This window comes from Microtus pennsylvanicus, chromosome 10 (assembly GCF_037038515.1).
Source record: "Microtus pennsylvanicus isolate mMicPen1 chromosome 10, mMicPen1.hap1, whole genome shotgun sequence".
Lineage (NCBI taxonomy): Eukaryota > Metazoa > Chordata > Mammalia > Rodentia > Cricetidae > Microtus > Microtus pennsylvanicus.
In genome coordinates, this window is record NC_134588.1 from 84508309 (window position 1) to 84528957 (window position 20649).

Genomic DNA, 20649 nt, shown 5'->3' on the forward strand with positions numbered 1-20649 from the left:
GCTGTTTCGGTGATCTGGGCAGGAGTGGGAGGAATCAGCTTCTTCCTTCCCAGACTTCTCTTGTTCTCATTACATCATTTCTACTTCCTGTCTGGTTTTCCTGCCTATATTTCCTGCCTTCCTTTCTGTAATAGGTCCCCACGCATATTAAGTGCACACTCTAGACCAACAAGCAGTTTTTATTGCAAGTGAAATTTAAAAACTTCGTTCCTGGGAATTTTTAAATACAGCTAATTTTAGAAAGCTCAAATTACATATCACACTGTATCCTCACAGTAAAGTTATCTATCACTATTAATTCTATTTTGAATAACAAGCAATTAATGAATTGCTGTTTACTTCAAAAAGTAAATAATATATCTTTATTGTTGATTTGGGTAATTATGGAAAACATACAAATTATTATTATAGCTTCATAGATAACAAAGTCCAGTAGTTTTTCCCTTCTGTGAGCACAAAACCAATAAAGCACAACCAGAAGATAAAAGACTAAGAAAGGGTTATAAACTGTATAAACTAAGGGAAGCACTGAGTGTGTGTGTGTGTGCGCGTGTGAGTGTGCATGTGATGAAATTTATACTGGAAAGACTTGTCATCTAGTGTAGAGGTAGCCAGGTAGGCACATTCTTGTGCACACACAACTAGAGATAACGCCTTAGCTGCTCCTAGCAAAGCTTGTAATCCCAGTGTTCAAGAGCCTGAGGCAGGAGAATCATCGTGCATACCAATCTACCCTAGGCTATCTAGCAAATTAGAACCCAGCCTGGACTATATGACAAGACCTTGTCTCAAAAAAAAAAAGGTAAAAAAATAAGGAAAAGAGGTCAGGCTTTTAAATACATTGAATGTTTAAAGGTGGTAGAGAGAAAATTTTCTACTTATTTAAACAAACAAATAACAACAAGAACCAAAACTTATTCTATGTGACCTGGAAGAGAAGCTGGGTAACCTTGGTTGATTTATTCAGTTCCTTGATTTTATTTGAAACAAAAACCCAACTTGACAGGGTGTTTGCAGTCAGCAGTTCAGTCCTCCAACCCAAGCACTGCTACGTTAACGCTTTAAGTTTCTTTTAGGTAACAACAACAATATCAGAATTCTAACTGGGTGCTAGATAAATTGAGGAAAAGACAAATTACTGGATTGTTGATTCCAGTTTTGATTGATGTTAATTTTGCTAGTCAATGGTCTTGTGGTTTCACAATTACTAGCTGATTTATTCCCCACAGCAGATCTTCATGGTAGACATTGTTATTATTTATCTAAATAGGTAAGAAAACTGAGGACAGATAATTTGTCCAAATTCACTTAACTATTAAATGATATAATTGAGATTCAAACCAAGGCAGTTTTTTTAAAACTATATATAATTTTAATAGCATTTTAATTCACAAGTAACAACTTTATATATTTCTGCCATACATTGTGATGTTTTGATACATTTTTATAATGTGAATGGTTTAATTTAAGCATAAACAGTGTTTCATAGACAGTTGCCATCATTTGTAGAAAACAGTTGTGCTTTTCAAAGAGACCTAGCACTGGATCTGTTCTACAGCCAGGCTAGTCTGGCCTTTCTTATTCAGTGTGTGTGTGTGTGTGTGTGTGTGTGTGTGTGTGTGTGTGTGTGTGCGTGTGCATGTGTGCAAGTGTGTGTAAGTGTGCGTGTGTGTGCATGTGTGTGTGAGTATGCATGCATGTGCACGTGTGTGTTAAAAAGTTATAGAGAAATTTAAAATGTTATGTTTTAAAAAACAGGGAATTAAGTTCTAAACCTAGGACCTTAAGCCATACGTACACTTGAGAAATATTTTGTTAACACCAGGCAATCTCTGAGAGTTGGGAGGCTTGTTTTACTTTACTTTAAAAATTTAAGTTCAATTCTCTCCAAACTGTCCCAATACAGAGCAAGATCCTCCAACTTTACACTATTGACATTTGGGGCTGAGTAATTTTTTTATATACATTTATTTCTTCATATGTTTATTTATTACTGTGTATGTGTCTTCCTGTACATGTGTGCATGCATGCAGGCCACAGTGCATGTGACTAGGTCGGAGAGCAACTTGTAGAAGTCAGTTCTCTCCTTACACTGTATGGGCCCCCATTTGGGGCACCAACTCAGGATATCTGGGTAAAGTTCCTTTATCTACTGAGCCACTTCTCTGGTCTTGGACTGAATAATTCTTGGTTATGGGTGTGATAGGATATTTGTACACTGTGTGAGGATACATTGCTGGGATTGTTTTAGTAAAGAGTGGAAGGGCCAATAGCTATGCAAGAGGTATAGCCAGACTTCTGGGCAGGAGCGAGGAAGTAGGAGGTGAATCTAGGCATGAGAGACACAGGATGGAATGGAGGTAAAAGGCATGTGGTAGAACACAGACTAATAAAAATATTTAAGTAATAAGAGATAGTTAAAAATAAGCTTAAACTAAGGCTAAGCTTTGGTAATTAATAATAAGTCTCCATGTCATTGTTTGGGAGCTGGCTGGTGGGACAGAGAAAGTCTTGTTACATATGGGGATTACCCTGCATATTGTAGTACAGTTAGCAGTATTTCTGGTGTCCATACACTAGATGTTAGAAGTATCTTCCCCCTATTAGCTATAATAACCAACCTTGTGATATTTCAGACACTCTGAAATATTGCCTGGTATGGAGGACAACATCATCCATAGTTGACAATATCTGATATAGAGCAGGATATACATTAAGATTTGGAGTGATTCCCTGAGAGATTAGGAAATGAAATAATTTTACAGTCACTACCAACTGTGAGTTTCATTGATTTAAGGAAAACTTACGGCTCCTATATTTTTTCTAAACATATGTAAGATTCCTATAAGTGATCTTAAGGTTGTTTTTTATTGATATTAAAACAATAGAGAATTTTATAGCATGAATAATTAAAAACCCAGAGGCAGATATTGGAGTTCACCCTGAAAACCTGAAAAGCAAAGCAGCCAAGTCACTAGAGAAATCTTACTTCTACCAAAGCTCAGACAAACAAAGGGGAGATCCTGCAGTGCTCTCTACAACCTCAGACTGCACACAGCACTGGGTTCCTGCCTCTTCCCCCTTTATATTCCTCTCTCCACCCAGCTCTGCTGCTCCTATCTCCACCTCCCTAGTGCTGTGATTAAGGGCGTATGATCTCAAATGTCTGGGATCACCCTTGTGTGAGCTCTGCTTCTCTTTTAGACAGATTCAATCTGTGTAGCCCAAAGTGGCCTTGAACTCACAGAGATCCACCTGCCTCTGTCTCCTGAGTGCCAGGATTAAAGGTGTGCGCCATCACTCCCTGGGCTGTATGGTTGACTAGTATGGCTGCTTTGCCCTCTGATCTTCAGGCAAGCTTTATTTATTAAAACACAAAAAATATACACTATAAATTCTACTACTTTATTCTTGCTATAATATATAGTTTTCTTTTAAACACTGGAAGTTAGTGCAGTGTGCTTTTTTACCAAGGCCTGGGAGGACCGTCTGATCCGAATCCAGGAAACAATTGATGAATGGTTAAAAGTGCAGGCCCAGTGGCTCTACTTAGAGCCCATCTTTTGTTCTGAGGACATCATGCAGCAGATGCCAGAAGAAGGCCGTCAGTTCCAGACGGTGGACAGACACTGGAGGGAAATCATGAAGTTCTGCGCGAAAGATCCGAAGGTGAAGTGCTTGTTGTCTCTCTTGTAGTTGGTGAACCTTAGTCGGGGTTTAAAGAAAGCATTTGGCTTTTGATTCTGATTATTAAAATAATACTTACTCATTGTATACCAATTGGAAAGTTCATGAAAATATAAGTTCAAAAGTATGAAAATAATTTATTTTTCAATTTATATAAATACCACTTGCAGCTCATTCATATAAATATGTGTGTGTGTGCAAGCACAGTGTAACTACTTCAGGTGTGGTTATCTCACTTGACGGCCACTACATAAAACCACTGCTCACCACTTCACAAAGTAAACAGATACACAAGACCACGAGACGAAGAAGAGGGTGGAGAATGCTGAGTCAGCACAGTTGTCGTTATTTTCTTAGAAGGCATTCTCATCTTGCTTCTTCTGCCTCTGAAGGTTGACTGTGTCTCTGCCTCTCCTCTTACCACTACTCTCCTAGTCTGGTTGCCCCACCTCTATGTCCTGCCAGTCAATGTTTTATTAAACCAATATGGGTGACAAATCTTTACAGTGTGCCAGAGCATTATCCCCCAGAAAAATGTAGCATGAATAATAAAAATTCAGAGGCAGATATTGGGGTTCAATATTATTGGGGAAGGAAGCTACTCTCATTACCCAGTCTCTACAGGTCTTTCCTATTAAGACTACCTTGTACAGGGGTCTAATGTCGAAAAAACAGTATTTTTTACACATTTAGCATAAATCATAGCTATGAATCTTCTTTTAAAATATATTCAACTTAAGAAATAACATTTTCCAATGCTGAGAAAAAAACAAATAAGTGCTAAACTTATTGAGAGTTAATTATATAAATTTATGAGTTTCAAGAATTTTTATCTCATTTATGACTTTAGGAACTTTTCAGTACATGATTTCTTATGGATTAGATTTTTCTGTACATAGCCAGTTAATATATATTTTAGGCTTTGCAATGCTTGTAATTTTGTAATGCTTACTTCTACCATTATATATTGAAAGCAGTAAGAACTAATATCTAATAAATAGGTATATTTCTACCATAATAAAGCTTTGCTTATAGACACTGACAACATTTCTACTTATGTTTTGAAATAGCATTATCATCTTCATTTTTATTATTTAATTTAACTTTGGGAGAGAGGGTGTCAAGCCTAAGTTGCTTCAAATTCTCTATGTAGCTGAGAATGACCTTGAACTTGTGACCCTCCTGCGTCTCCTTGGGGCATGCTGGGGTTGCAGCTGTGCCAGCACATGCAGTTTGTACACGGCGCTGGCAATAGAACCCAGGCCTCATGCATACTAAGCAAGCATACAGCCAGCTGAGCGACTTTGCTAGCTTCCCTTGAATTTTTTAACCTTCTGACAGTATAAAAATATTCTTAGTTTGAGGATCACACAAAAACTAGCAGCTGGTTAGATTTGGTCAGTGAGTTATAGACTGTCAAAACCTGCTTCGGATTAAGTTTAAAGTTTACAATTGTAAAAATTAAAACTAAATCACACAGCATCCAAAAAGACTCTTCCCTTGCACTCACGAGAATAGAGAGAGAGACTACAGAGTACGCTCTACAGCTAAGGGTACGTCCTACTCTCCTCGAGGCTCAAGTTCAGCTCCCAGCACCGACCTCAGCACATGCACAAACCCGAGTTCAGACATCCCTTCATTTCATAATGCTATTAAAAATGAAAAAGTTATTAAAAGAATATAATAAAATATACACAATAATCATAACATCATTTGTAACTAATGTCCTCAGATTACAACATGTATGATTTAGTGAATTTTAATATTTTTACATTCTAAAAGAAATTTAAAAGCTGGATGTGATCCGTTTGGGGTGCTAGAGCAAGAAGAGAATTGCAAGTCCACAGCGAGCCTTGGCTGCAGAGTGAGATCTTGTCTCAAGAAAAGGGGAGGATTTTTCACTACTAATTTCATAAAGTTTCAAAAACATTGACATTTTCCCATGTGTGTATTAATGCTTAAGTCTTATACCAAGCACGTAAGTGTGTCTCATATGAAATTGTGTCTTTTAGGTTCTCGCTGCCACTTCCTTAACAGGCTTACTAGAAAAACTCCTGAACTGCAATGACCTTTTGGAAAAAATCATGAAAGGGTTGAATGCATATCTTGAAAAGAAACGACTTTTCTTCCCTCGGTATGATTATCGGTAGATAATCAGTTGTGCTATAATTTACAAGGCTTTCTGGTGTGTGGTGAATTGTCACTAAAGCTTTTTTATTCCCATATTTCTTTTCTAGATTTTTCTTTTTATCTAATGATGAAATGTTAGAGATTTTGTCAGAGACCAAAGATCCACTCAGAGTTCAGCCACACCTAAAAAAATGTTTTGAAGGCATTGCTAAATTGGAGTTCCTGCCCAATCTGGATATTAAAGCCATGTACAGCTCTGAAGGTGAGCGTGTGGAGCTGATTGCCCTGATCTCCACGTCTGCAGCAAGGGGCGCTGTGGAGAAATGGCTCATTCAAGTGGAAGATCTAATGCTCAGGAGTATTCATGATGTGATCGCTGCGTCCAGGCTGGTATGTCTCCTGGAATTAAATGCATACTCTATATTCTACAAATGCTGGGCTTTTTGTTTGTTTGGCAAACATTTTTTCTGTTTATTTCTAACATCGCTAGTAAGAATCGATGAGAATAATACATATAATAACATATACAACGATACAGGTGTGTTATAAGAGGACCATGTATTATGCGAGAGAATAATAGAGTTTATCAACTTAAAATGGAAGAGGGTCCAGCAATAGGCTCATAGAGGAAGTTAGACTGAAGGGAAGACAGAAAATAGATGAGAGTGAATTAAAGAACATGTTGATAGTCTGTGTAGTAGCTCTGGGCCCAGAAAGATTCAAGATTTGTAAGCAACTGTAGAAAATGTTTGTGTTTGGAGTAGAATGAATGTAATGGAGAATGAAGATAAATGAAGACTGAAAGGAAGATGAGCAGGGAATTCATTTTTATTTTACATAAGGAGGTAAAAAATATTTTAGTTAGGGGAAAGTCATAATCTGATTTATATTTTTATACCACCAAGACTGTGGTATAAAGAATGGATTAGCAGACTGTCAAAACAGGAAAACACACTAGGAAACCCTTGAATTAGCCTAGAAGAGAGATGGTGTGGTCTGACGCTAGACAGTTGCTGGGAAACATGAAGCAAATTAGATGAATAAGAAATATATTTGAATCTAGTTTCAGCAGGCCTTAAATTGGTTGTAGAGTAAAAGGGGGAGAAGAAAAAGGGTCTCAAGAATTGCTTAATAATTTTTACATGAGCACAGAGGTGAGGTTTACTCTGGGGGAATGCCTGGAAGAAAAGTAGGCTTGCGGAGCTTGTGAAAAATCAGAATTTTTTTTCATAAATGTCCAAATCAAAATGTTGCCAGTCATAATAGCTCATAACTGCAATCTTAGTGCTGGAGAGGCTGAGGAATGCAGACCTCCCTGAGTTTGAGGCCTCAGGTACTTAAAAAGTTCCAGGGTAGCCTGGGCTACAAAGTGAGACTCTGTGTCAAAAGCAAACTAGGGACCATAGAAATGGCTAAACAGGCAGAGGTTCTTTCTGCCAAGTCTGACCATGAGTTTGAGCCACGTGATAGAATGAAGGAACTGACTCCCACACGGTGTCTTTCACACATGCACTCTGGCATATATACCTATCCCCGCAATAAATAAGTCAACAAACACTTTTTTTTTTTTGAGACAGGGTTTCTCTGTGTAACAGCCCTAGCTGCCCTGGAACTAGCTCTTGTAGACCAGGTTGGCCTCAGACTCACAGAGATCCGCCTACCTCTGCCTTCCGAGAGCTGGGATTAAAGGCATGTGCCACCACCACTCGGCCCAACAAATACTTTTTAAAAATCCATTTAATAAAATATTGCAGTGCTGCTTACATATTTCTAGTAGTCAGATAGTCATGTGCTTTAACACTTGCCATTCTGCAGGTCAGATCTACTCAAACATCTTGTCAAATAAATTTTCGAGTTCACTTATTGCTTTTAAAACCTAACTACTTTAAAATTCTAAACAAAATGAATGCACATGAGACGCTTAATACACCTGCAGGGAACGTAGCATGTGGATACTTTTATGTACCTCTCTTAAGGCTCGTCCAATTATCCTAATCTTGAAATATATGCCTTTCCTTGTTCTATCTTTAGCACCACAAGGGTGCCAGTAGTTTTAAAAGCCCTTGCAGCCCATACCCAGCAGGTCACTTCATGAGGGAGATAACTTTTCTCTTTAAATGGCTTATCTTTCAAAAATATTATATTTTAATTATATGTTGTATTTATATGTGTCTGTATGAGAATGTGTGCACATTAGTGCAGGTACCTATGGAGACAAGAGACATTGCCTCTCTCTGACTCAGGAGGTCCTGGCAGTTGTGAACTGCCATATGTGGGTATGGGGAACTGAACTTTGGTCCTCTGGAAGACTATTACATGCTCTTGTCCACTGAGTAATGCAGTCTTTCCAACTTGGAGCTTGCTTTCTTGAGATGGCTTTTCTGCAGCTTCAGTGCTTTTGCAATTAGATCCTGATTTTTTTCTCCTTTCTCAATGATTTTGAGCAAACTAAAAACACATACTAAAGCACCAACATTGTCCATGAAGTGCTACCCTCACTGACATAGAAAATGTACTTGCCACGTCTGTCATTCATTGCTTTCCTTAGAGCTTTATGTTACTTGAGTTTATCTGCAAGAATTGTAATAAGAAATATTTTATAAATAATAAATTTATATTCTTATATTTAATGTGTTAGTTTAAAATAATACTCTTCATTAGCATCAACTTCACAATTCACCCCATGAAGTCTTTTCAATTTATAATTGTTATTGGCTGTTTCCATTTTACTGAAGCTCCTTTTAAACTGTTAAATCTTCCCTTCAAAACATCTTTAGAACTTTTGAAACATGAAAGTATTAGTAGTAGATGAACATATATTTCAAATTCAAATGTACAGATTGTTAAAATAATTTAATAAATCAAATAATTTTAATGATTAATAAATGTAATTGCATATCCTACTTATATAAGTTTTGGAAAAGTTATGGATTAGTAACATAGACATTCTAGCTACTATTGTCAATCCCCCAGGTGAGAAAAAGACCACTGCTATAATTTTAAACTAAATTTGAAGCAAGATTTAATTAAATACTGGCTAGGAGGTTGGACTCTGGCAGAACTGTCTTGAAGTTCCCAGGAAATGGCCACAAGTCATGTTTTGCAGGGTCTTAAAGGGGCAAAACCATGGTGTAGCATGAATTCTACTTGGAATTAATAATAAAATCTCAGTCAGAAACAGGGGTTAATGCTAAAGATCAGAGACACAAAGCAGCCAGCCATTAGAGAGTTCTCTTACCTCTCCCAATGCTCAGATTGAAGGGGCGATCCTGTTCTCAGGCTGCAACTGTCTTCACCAAATCTCAGACTGCACTGAGCTCCTGTCTCCTCCCTCCTTACATTTCTCTCGGCCCAGACATATCACCCGTGTCCACCTCCCTAGTGCTGGGATCAAACTCATGTGATCCCAAATGCTGGGATCACTTTTGTGAGAGCTCTGTTTCTCTTTTAGACAGATTCAATCTCGTGTAGCCCAGGGTGGTCTTGAACTAGCAGAGATCCTTCTGCCTCTGTTTCCCGAGTGCTGGGATGTAGGTGGAGGTCACTTGTTCATTCCCTGGCCGTCCAAACTCTTGAAATAATCACACAGAAACTATATTATTTGTAATACTGTTTGGCCAACAGCTTAAGCGTATTGCTAGCTAGCTCTTCCATCTAGAATTAACCCATTTCCATTATTTTATATTTTACCATAAGGCTTGTGGCCTGCCTGCAAGGTTCCACCTATCAGCTTGCATCTTTCCCCTCTGGTAGCCCCATGGCGCCTCATTGACTCTGCCTACTCTCTCTATATATATCTCTTCCAGCCTGGCTATATTCTGTTAAGCCATTGGCCGAAAGCAGTTTTTTTATTCATTAACTAATAAAAGCAACACATATACAGAAGAACTTCCCACACCATTGGGATTAAAGGTGTGTGCCACCACTGCCTGGCCTTTAGTGGCTTAACTCTGCACTCTGATCTTCAGGCAAGCTTTATTTGTTAAAACATAAACAAAATATCACTACACCATGAGGCCACTATACTTCCCACCAGGTTCTAGCAGAGGCAACCATGTATCTTGATGTACTTCTTGCCTGTGTACCTCCCAGCCTTTACCTATCCAGGGGCAAATGTATATACTAATGTATTTCATGTCCACATATCTCAGGCCCATGTGTGACCAAGCACATCTGGTGCAGATGAGTAAAGAAACAGGAACTTAATCGACTTAACTGCAAACAGAACCCTTACCTACCAGGTGTATTTGTCCTGTTTTGGTTTTACACTAGCCCAGCTTTGAAATACAATATATGGTTTCTGTCTTAGTCACTTTTCCTGTTGCTATGGTAAAATAACCTCATATAAGCAACTGAAGGCAGGAAAGATTTATTTTAGCTCATGGCTCAAGGTACAGTTCATTGTGGCAGGGAAGTCAGGATAGCAGGAACCAGAAGCCACTGGCCAAATTGCAGCCACAGCCAGGAGGAAGAGCCATGAACGCTTGCTAGTGCTTAGCTTTCTTTCTCCGTTTTACTCCAGAAACTTCTGTGCAGGGAATGGTCCCATCCACAATTAAAATGGGTCTTCTTGAATCAATTAACTAATCAAGATAACCCCTGTAGTCAAGCCCAGAGGCCTGTGTCCCAGGTGACTGTAGATTCTATCAAGTTGACAATTAACACTATCCAGCACTTTTCTTTGCAATTAAAACTTAACATCCATGTGCACATTATATTTGCATACATTCATAAATTATAAATTTCATTCCCTTCCCCATGTGTGACTTTTTAAATAGTTTAATGATTTTTTATAATAGAAATAATGTGTATTGTTCATCAAAAACTTGACATCTAGTCCAGTGAAAGAACATAAAATTGTTAGATGTTTGCAGATCCCTTTCCTTTTATAACCTTTTAAAATAGAAATTTCGTTTTAATTCTTCAGGCTTATCCAGAATCTGCAAGAAAAGACTGGGTCAGAGAGTGGCCTGGCCAAGTTGTGCTTTGTGTTTCTCAGATGTTCTGGACTTCGGAGACACAGGAGGTTATAAGCAGTGGGACAGAGGTAAAGCATTGTTTGATTTTAAACAACAACATGCTTTCTTCCTCTTTATATTTCTTTGTTTGCTTGTCTAATCATTGAAAAGAATATTCTCAATTTCTATATGTGGTATTAAAATTATAGAAATTTTAGAAAGCTTGTTATTTTTACTAGGATTACATAAATTCACTCTATAACTCATATTTTGAAATAGTTTGAGTGTTTTGAGTCATATAATACATTTATATATAACATCAATTAAACCGTTTTATTATTTTGTAGGGGTTAAAGAAGTACTACAAGGAACTTCAGTATCAACTAAACGATATTGTAGAGCTAGTAAGAGGAAAACTGTCTAAACAGACCAGGATCACACTGGGCGCTTTGGTTACAATTGATGTCCATGCTAGGGATGTCGTTATGGACATGATTGAAATGGGTAAGTAATTTTTTAATATAAACTATAAAATATTGATAGCATCTAAGAAACAAAGACTTGTGAGTTTTTTAATAGGATTTTTTGGAATGGTCTTTAATTTGAAAACATGAATTAATATTTGCTGTTATAATAGATTACTTTTCTAATTATTTTCCCTTATGATTTTACTTCATTCCTTGTAGGTGTCTCACATGATACAGATTTCCAGTGGCTTGCTCAACTTCGGTATTACTGGGAATATGACAATGCCCGAGTTCGCATCATTAATTGCAATGTAAAATATGCTTATGAATATCTCGGTAACTCCCCACGGCTTGTCATAACCCCTCTGACTGACAGGTGTTACAGGACATTGGTATGCAGTTATTTTGTTCACATATTAAATAATACTTTTGATACAGAATTTATTTTCTTGGCCAACTATTGACTATCCTCATTTATTTTAAAACATTTTTTATGATTATATGTGTGTGAGAGAGGGTTGTGCACATGCAACAGCACATGTGTAGAGGTCAGAGAACATCTTTCAGGGGTCTGTTCTCTCCTACCTTATGATACTAGAGGATTAAACTCAGGTCATCAGGTTTGGTGTCAGCTTTACCTGCTGCCATCTCCCTGGCTCCTCATCTGTTAACTCATCTATAAAACCTAATGCACTTATTCTTTCCTAAACCAAACTTCTCTTTTAAAAATTATATCCTATATATGCTATCATTAAGCTCATATATATAAAATAAAATGTGTGCATGTGAACGAGAATGCTGGCGTGTGCCCCAGCGTGTGCTTATGCCACCGAGGACGACTTTTAGGAGTGAGTCTCTTCCTGCTTCCCCCACTGGTTCAGGGACTGAACTCAAGTTCCCAGGCTTGTGTGGCAAGCACATTTACTGCTTAATTTGGAGGTACTGTCACACCTCCAAATTCTCTTTATGTGGAACCGTAATACTGAGTATTTACTTCTCAGTCCCCCCTGCCCCATTTAGCATACAAAAGTATTTGAACTCTGTAATATACAAGCTGTGAGTTACTTCCATGGAGACTGATTAGAAAAAGAAAGGTCCTGAAGATAAAAGGCAAAACCAGAGCTTCAGAAAATAGATCACCTCTTACAGTACTGTCTGGAGTACCAGAGAGATGACAGGGAGCCCAGGGTACAGCTACACTCCAGGACTCCCAATTACTGCTACAGAGTATGAACCACAGCGCCAAAAGTAGGGGACACTGCACAAGGCTGCGCTCAGCTGAGAAGCTAATAAGACAGAGGTACAACTATTAAAACCCCGATAAAGGTAATAATGGATAGAATTATCCTGGATAAACCTACATTTAAAGTGAAAAAAATTTATTCATGTGTCAATTAAGGATAGAAAAACATTCTATATAATATTGTTAGGCAATTGTGTCCCATGTAAGTGCCACAAAATATGCATTTGTGAAATGAGATATTTCCCAAAAGACCAGCAGGGTGAGGCTATATGACATTTGGCATACCATCTCTTGTTAGCAGAATCATTACGTGGTGTTTGGTGTGTGTGTGTGTGTGTGTGTTGTTTTCTCTAAATAGTGCAAGGGAAGCAAGGGTAGTGCTAACAAATAATCCATCGTTCATCTGAAATTTAAGTTTTCCTAGGGATTCTGTATTTTTATTTGCTACATCTGCCAACCTGGGAACTGAGAAGAAACATGAAAGAACCGCAGCTCATTTAATGCTGAGTAGGTCAGAGTGTAAAGCTGAATTCACTAGTTCTAAATAAAATGAAGATTCTTGTGTGTATAATTTATCAGGGAAATAATTCATATACTGATGAATTTCAACTCTGATTAATTTAAAAGAGGAATGAATGCGTATTAACTGTAATACAAAGTAAAAAAAAAAACAATAATATTGGTAAGAGAAATATAGAGCAGTTCTTTGGGGATGCAGAAAATGAAGAACACACCAAGGCAAAATCTCGAGAAATCACGGATAACACACGTTTGTCTTCCAGACTTGGGCCCCATTTGTACCACTTATTTCAGTGTTTACCCTTTTTGGCAGCTCGCCATCTGGAAGGTATCCTTATTATCTTCTACCAATATCTCCGCATCTACTTTCGAAGAAAACCATCCTGAGTTAATTTTCCTCCCTCAATGCTAGATTCTCTGTTCTTGAAGGGGAACTAAGTATCAGACAATGGTTTTTACAGCCGTAAAGTTCTAAACTGAACAGTAACTGGACAATATAATAATAACTGGCTTCCCCGAAGCTATGAATACAAATAACTTCATTTGGCTAGCAACTATCTAGTTTTTTTTTTCTAGCTAATCATAGATTTCTTTTCACACATAATTTTTTCCAGATCGGTGCCTTCTATTTAAACCTCGGGGGTGCTCCAGAAGGGCCAGCAGGCACAGGAAAAACTGAAACCACCAAAGACCTGGCGAAGGCGCTGGCCGTGCAGTGTGTGGTGTTCAACTGCTCTGATGGGCTAGACTACCTAGCAATGGGAAAGGTAGTGACATCAGATGTTACAGCGGGGTCTGCCTGGGTGTACTGAGGAGATGCATGTGCTAGTATTACCGGCTTGTAGTTCAGTGTTACTTGACCTTGGATTATCGTGGTAACGACATTGACAATATCCTTGGAGCGTTTAATTGGGATGTAGAAGGTCAGATGCTTTTGTTTGTTTTGTTTACAAATCATGTCCTTTCCTAAGAATATTCACCATTTTTCTTGGCTATCCTTAGTTTTTTAAAGGTTTGGCTTCTTCAGGTGCATGGGCTTGCTTTGATGAGTTTAATCGAATTGAACTGGAAGTGTTATCAGTGGTGGCACAGCAGATTCTTTGCATCCAGAGAGCCATTCAACAGAAACTGGATGTGTTCATTTTTGAAGGGACGGAACTTAAGCTCAATCCGAACTGTTTTGTAGCTATTACTATGAACCCTGGGTATGCCGGACGTTCCGAATTGCCAGACAACCTCAAGGTAATTTGTTGGGAGTATTAGTTTGTCAATAAAAAATGTCAGCATAATCCATTCAAACTGTCATAAATTCCTCCATATGTTTTGTCATTTTTTTCCCCTTTGCTATAAGGGAAACCTCAAACTCTCATTTGTTTGGTAGCGCAAGGGCTTGGGCTCAGGCGTACTAACACTGAACTGCATCCCAAGGCTGCTTTTATTTTTATTTTGAGACAGTCCCACTAAATTGCCTAGTCTGACCTTGAACTTGCAATCCTCCCACTTCTATCTCTTGAGTAGCCAGAATTATGCCTATAGGCCACCATTCCCACCTTCTAAATCATTTTTCGAAATCCAAAACTACCAAGGACATAAAACATTTATTTGCTGCTGAAAAAAATTATAAATAGATGTTGCATTTTAGGAATAAACTTGGATATCAGCATCTTTTGATCCTATTTCTGCTTAGCTCCAAAAATGGATTCTTTTGCATAAGTAATGTATTTCATTTATTATATGCCTCAGGTTCTTTTTAGAACAGTCGCAATGATGGTTCCAAACTATGCCCTCATAGCAGAGATCTCCCTCTACTCCTATGGATTTCTGAACGCAAAGCCCCTGTCTGTGAAGATAGTGATGACCTACCGGCTGTGCTCAGAGCAGCTGTCGTCACAGTTCCACTACGACTACGGGATGCGAGCAGTGAAAGCAGTGCTAGTGGCAGCTGGGAACCTAAAGCTAAAATATCCCGATGAAAACGAGGACATATTGGTGAGTATTAGTTAAACACGTGCACTGTGAAAAACACTTTCTTTAGTGAAATCAACCAGGGACTGAACAAGGCAACAGAGAGAGTTGTTGCTCCAAGTATTTTAAGTAAGATTGAAATTGTAATTTTTGATTACTTATTGTACTTTATATCAACACAGAGGCCTTTCAGTTTGATACCGATAGTGTTAGTTTTTCATTATAGGGATTCTATGAGCAATGTAAAATAAACTGACTTTGGCTAAGGGTGTGTGTGTGTGTGTGTGTGTGTGTGTGTGTGTGTGTATGTGTGTGTGTGTGTGTGTGTGTGTGCCGTGAGCATATATAAGTGCAGGCAATTAAATTACATTGTCCTTTTTGTGATTTTAGCTTCTTCGATCAATTAAAGATGTAAATGAACCAAAGTTTTTATCACATGACATCCCTTTATTTAATGGAATAACCAGTGATTTATTTCCTGGTATTAAACTTCCTGAAGCTGATTATAATGTAAGTGAATCCAAGAGAATGACCTACTCTGTTCAATAAATTCAACTGATGGCTCAATTATTTATAAACTTTTTATTAAATCGGGGACCTTATTCTGTTTGGATAGTCTTGTAAAATGGAGTTTGGAATTATTTCTTATTTTTCAAAATTTTTTGGAAGAGTTTGAGAAGCATTGACATTAGCTCTTTAAAGGTTTAGCAAAACCAACTGTGATTATTGTGACCATCAAAATCCACAAAATTCAAATAAAATTTGAAAGAGATAAAAAAGATATTTGATATGATTTTATCTTAACTCTGTTAAGTTACGATTTGGAGCTTAATATATGGTCCATTATGTAAGCTTTTTCATTCATACTTACGAATATCTATTCTGTTGCTGTTGTGGAGAATGTTCAGGTCTGTTAGCTCCACTTGGACTGGAGTGTAATTCAGGTCTGTTTCTTTATTGATTTGATGTTTAGATTGTTTGTGGATATTGAGAGCCTTAGTGTTTGCTGTTTATCACTCAGTATCCAGTTCTGGGTGTATATTTATAACTGCTTTATCTTCTTGGAAAACTGCCCTCTTTGTTGTTGTTGAAGACTTTCTTTGTCTTTTAAATTTTTATTACTTTATTTTACAGTGTTTGAGTTAAAGCTTCCCTCGTCATCTTTTCTTTTACTATTTGTAAATAGCTGTAGCCACCTCTGCCCTCCTTTCATTTTTATTCTCACAGAATATCTTCTTCATCCATTTGCTCTTTCTCTGGAGAGTTCTCTAAGATGAAATGAGCAGCGAACGCTTTACTCTCGTGTCTGTGTAACCATGCCTGCCACAGCTCTCATGGAGAGGCCAGGAACAGCTTGCTGGAGGCAGTTCTCTCCTCCAGCGGTGTGCTTCTCAGGAGCTTCTCAGGACTGAGGCAGGTGTCAGGCTTGCTTGGTGCAGGTGCCTTCACCTGCTGAGTCAGCCACAGTTAATTATTGATCTGTAAGGAGTAACTCATGCTATTTTGCTAATTGTCTTCTGTTTGCACATCTGTTTCTCCCTTGTTTCCTTCCTTGTTTAAAGGCTTCCTGTAGTGATATGCATTCCTAAGATTTACATAAAACGTTTTTATAGCTGGCTTTTTGAAGTTGGTAGCAACTTTAATTAATATTTACACACTATACTTAAACTCCTGTTTTCCTACATTTTATGTTTTTAGTATCACATTTTATAACTTCTTATAATTTGTATAACTTCATTACAATTGACTTGTTTGCTTTTAATAGTTTCATCTTTTAATGTTCTACTAGAGATAAAATTTGTTTACCTACTTCCTATTAGTGTTTGGGATGTGACAGTATATTTACTCTTTTTTTAAAGCAAGAAATGAAACTTATCTTTAATCACAAATGATATGATTTTGTATAGAAAATCTTGAACAACTTACATAATAATGATAAGAGATACATAGTTTAGCAAGGCTATAGGCTATACTATACAAAATCCAGCCACAATTCTGTATGTTTACAATTAAACAATCCAAAGTGGAATTAAGAAAAGAGTTCATTTTCAATAGCAACAAAAAGAATAAAATTCTTAATTTGATTAAAAAAGTGCAAAATGTTTATTATAGTGATATTTTATTTACGTTTTAATAAGTAAAGCTTGCCTGAAGATCAGAAGGTAAAGCTAAGCCCCTAGAGACCAGGCAGTGGTATCACACACCTTTAATCCCAGGACTCGGGAGAAAAAGGCAGATGGATCTCTGTGAGTTCAAGTCCACCCTGGGCTAAACAAGATCAATGCAGAAACATATCCAGGTGATGGTGGCTCACATCTTTAATCCCAGTACTAGGGAGTCACACGTCTTTAATCCCAACACTAGGGGGGAATATAAGATGGGAGGAGACAGGCTCAACACTCAGTTTGGTTATCCCGCCTATACTTCCCACCTGGCTACTGACCAATCAGCGTTTTATTAAACTAATACGAGTGACAACTCTTTACAGTATACAAGAGCATTAGCCTCCAGCAGTGTACAAAGTTTCTCGAACAGAAGTAAACAAGCTTAGTGAAATAGTGCTTTTCTAGGATCCCAGCATTCAAGATCAAGGAGTGTGAAGCAGGAAGCTCAATTGTTCAAAGCCATTCTGGGCTGTACCTCAAGATGAGGGTAGGGTAAAAGAAGCAGAAAGGAGATATTGCACGAGTAATAAAAACCCAGAAACAGATATTGGGGGTTCAACCTGAAAATCAAAGCAGCCAAGCCACTAGAAAAGTCTTACCTCTACCAAGGCTGGGTGACCGCACACTAAGCAGACTCAGCAGGCAGAACCTCTCTCTCCACCCATTTTATATTCCCTCTAGTGCTGGAATTAAAGGTGTCTGACTTCCTAGTACTGGGATTAAAGGTGTGAGCCACCACCACCTGGATGTGTTTCTGCATTGATCTTGTGTAGCCCAGGGTGGACCTGAACTCACAGAGATCCTTCTGCCTCCATCTCCCAAATCCAGGGATTAAGGTGTCCACTACCACTGCCTGACCTCTAGTGGCAGGAACACACCCAGGGTCAGGAGGGTGGACTAGCGGAAAGGTAAACTCATTACATTGGTCCCAGCATAACTGAGGCCTCAATACCTCCCTCCCTCCCCCAGGAATGTGTGGAACCCCAGCTGGAGGTATGAGGACTATGGGGCTCACCCCAGCCTTAGGATATAGGGTGCCAGGGGAGCTAGGCCAGGGGTTCTGAAAGACCTAAGGCAGGAAGTGAAACTGGAAGCTAACCAAAAAGCTTTGCCTTTCTGATATTCAGGCAAACTTTACTTATTAAAATGTAAATAAATTATCACCATAAGGAGAAGGAAGAAAGGGGATAAAAGGAAGGGACAGGAAGCAAAACAAGACCCAAATAAATGGGAAGGTATCTCATGTTCATAGAATGGGGATATTAAAATAGTTAAGATGACAGTGTCCCCACAAACTGATTCATAGCATCAATTCATGACCTAAGTAGTCTTGGATATGGGTTCTATCTCATGGAGCGAGCCTTCAGACACTGGCTGGTCACTCCCACAAGCTTTGTGCCACCATTGCCCTAGCATATCTTGCAGGCAGGACACCATTGTAGATCAAAGGATTTGTAGCTGGCTTGGTCTTTGTGTTTCTCCTTTGGTTGCACACAGAATCCATTCCTGTAGTAAAGGTGGTAGAAGTAGGAGTGAAGGCTCGGTGCAGGCACCAGCTTGACTTGTCCATGCTCAATAAACTGTATGGGTGTTGTCTTCAGCAGTGAGGCCCCACTCTCAGTTTGTGGAGAACTACATATAGTCTTGGCAACAGCCTGGGTTGTTTGGTTTCCATGGGATTTCTTTGGCCAAAACTCAATTAGATGTAACCCAATCCTGGTACTGGAAGCTTCATTTGCCAGTTGGGACACTGTCCCGTTATTTAATAATTTCACTAACTACCTTTTAAATGCCCCTTAATTTTAGCTGTCTCTCCTCATGTTCCGCTTCCCACTTGCTCCTCCCACTTCAATCCCACCCTTTCCATCCTTCACTGTCTATTCCATTTCCCTTTCCTAACAAAATCTATCTGTCCTTCTTACTCCCTGACTCCATACCTACCCTCTGGGGTTCTACAGATGGCCACTTTGTTAATCATTGACTTAACAGCTAATATCCACATATAAGCAACTACATACCATATTTGTTTTTATGAGTCTGGTATAACTCACTCAAAATGATTTTTTCGAGTTCCATCTATTTACCTGTGAAACTCATGACTTCATTTTTTTAAATGACTGAGTAATACTCCATTGTATAAATATACCACATTTTCTTTATCGATTCCTCTGTTGAGAGACATTTATGTTGTTTCCAATTTCTGGCTATTATGAATATAGCAGCAATGAACATGGTTGAGCAAATGTGTCTATGGCAGGATGAAGCATCTTTGGGGTATATGTCCAATAGCTGGGTCTTGGGGTATACTTAACTCTTGGCAGTGAGTTTCATTCTTCCATCTTTGATGTGCTAATCATCTATAGTATAGATCTTTTCCTTCAGCAGAAATTTATTTTTGGAAGAGGGGTCAGGGTAGGGTTGAGTCGGTTCACAATGTATCACTAGCTGGCTTGGATCTCATTATGTAAAACAGACTGGCCCAAAACTCATATATATCTGCGTGCTTTTGCTCCCAAGTGCTGAGATCAAAAATGTGCACTGCGTTAAAAGTGCTGTAGCTGTATTTTAGGGTCTATATTGCTGTGATGAAATGCCATGACTAAAATTAACTTGGGGAGGAAAAGATTTCTTTAACTTACACTTTACCATCACAGTTTATCACGGAAGGTCTCAGGACAAGACTCAAAGGGGCAGGAACCAGAAGGCAGGATCTGACTGCAGAGGCCATGGAGGAGCGCTGCTTACTGGCTTACTTCTCATAGCTTGCTCAGCCTGCTTTCTTATAGAACCCAGGACTACCAGCCCAGGAGTGGCACCACCTACTGTTGGCTGGGCCCTCCCACATCAATCACTAATTAAGAAAATGCCCTCCAGGCTCATCTGCAGCCCAATCTTATAGAGGCATTTTCTCAGTTGAGGTTCTCTCCTCTCAGATGACGGTAGCTTATGTTGAGTTGAGTTGACATAAAACTAGCGAGGAAACCCAGGAAAGACTAACCCATTTCTGAACTTAAGTTCCTTCAGAATGATTTGCATCTATAGTACCTTATGGCTCTTAAATTTTAAATGATATTTTAGCTTTTCTGTTTATTCCTACTTGCTATGGTATGAAGGATTATCTAGCATAATTTTTTTGTGTCTTAACCAAAATTAGACTTTTGTCAAACACCTTTAAAAAGAATTGTTTTTATTTAACATACAACCAATGCTAGGACGCTGTGATCATTAATAAAATACCCTGGCATGTTAAAGGCATTTTAGTTTTATTTATTTTTTATTTGAAAAATAAAACTTTCTAACATGATTTAATAACATTCCATAGAAACACATTCCATTTTTATTTTATTTCAGGAATTTATGGAATGTACACATGAAGCATGCCAAGCACACAATCTTCAGCCTGTTAAATTTTTTCTTGAAAAAATTATTCAGACGTATGAAATGATGATTGTTCGACATGGGTAAGAGTATTGATGATCCGCCATAGTTTTATGTTATTTTAAATTAAAGAACCA

At 38.3% G+C, this 20649-nt stretch overlaps 1 protein-coding gene across 1 annotated transcript in view; it reads left to right on the forward strand.

Annotated features, from left to right (window-relative positions):
* The window catches only part of Dnah12 (dynein axonemal heavy chain 12), a 159293-nt gene that overhangs the window by 39709 nt on the left and 98935 nt on the right, over positions 1–20649 (forward strand). Inside the window, exons 21-31 of the mRNA XM_075988847.1 lie at positions 3475–3669; positions 5700–5821; positions 5925–6207; positions 10745–10864; positions 11123–11279; positions 11462–11634; positions 13619–13771; positions 14007–14246; positions 14748–14993; positions 15360–15479; positions 20486–20595. Of these exons, the coding sequence (XP_075844962.1) occupies positions 3475–3669; positions 5700–5821; positions 5925–6207; positions 10745–10864; positions 11123–11279; positions 11462–11634; positions 13619–13771; positions 14007–14246; positions 14748–14993; positions 15360–15479; positions 20486–20595 (1919 nt within the window). The remainder of the gene's footprint in view (positions 1–3474; positions 3670–5699; positions 5822–5924; positions 6208–10744; positions 10865–11122; positions 11280–11461; positions 11635–13618; positions 13772–14006; positions 14247–14747; positions 14994–15359; positions 15480–20485; positions 20596–20649) is intronic.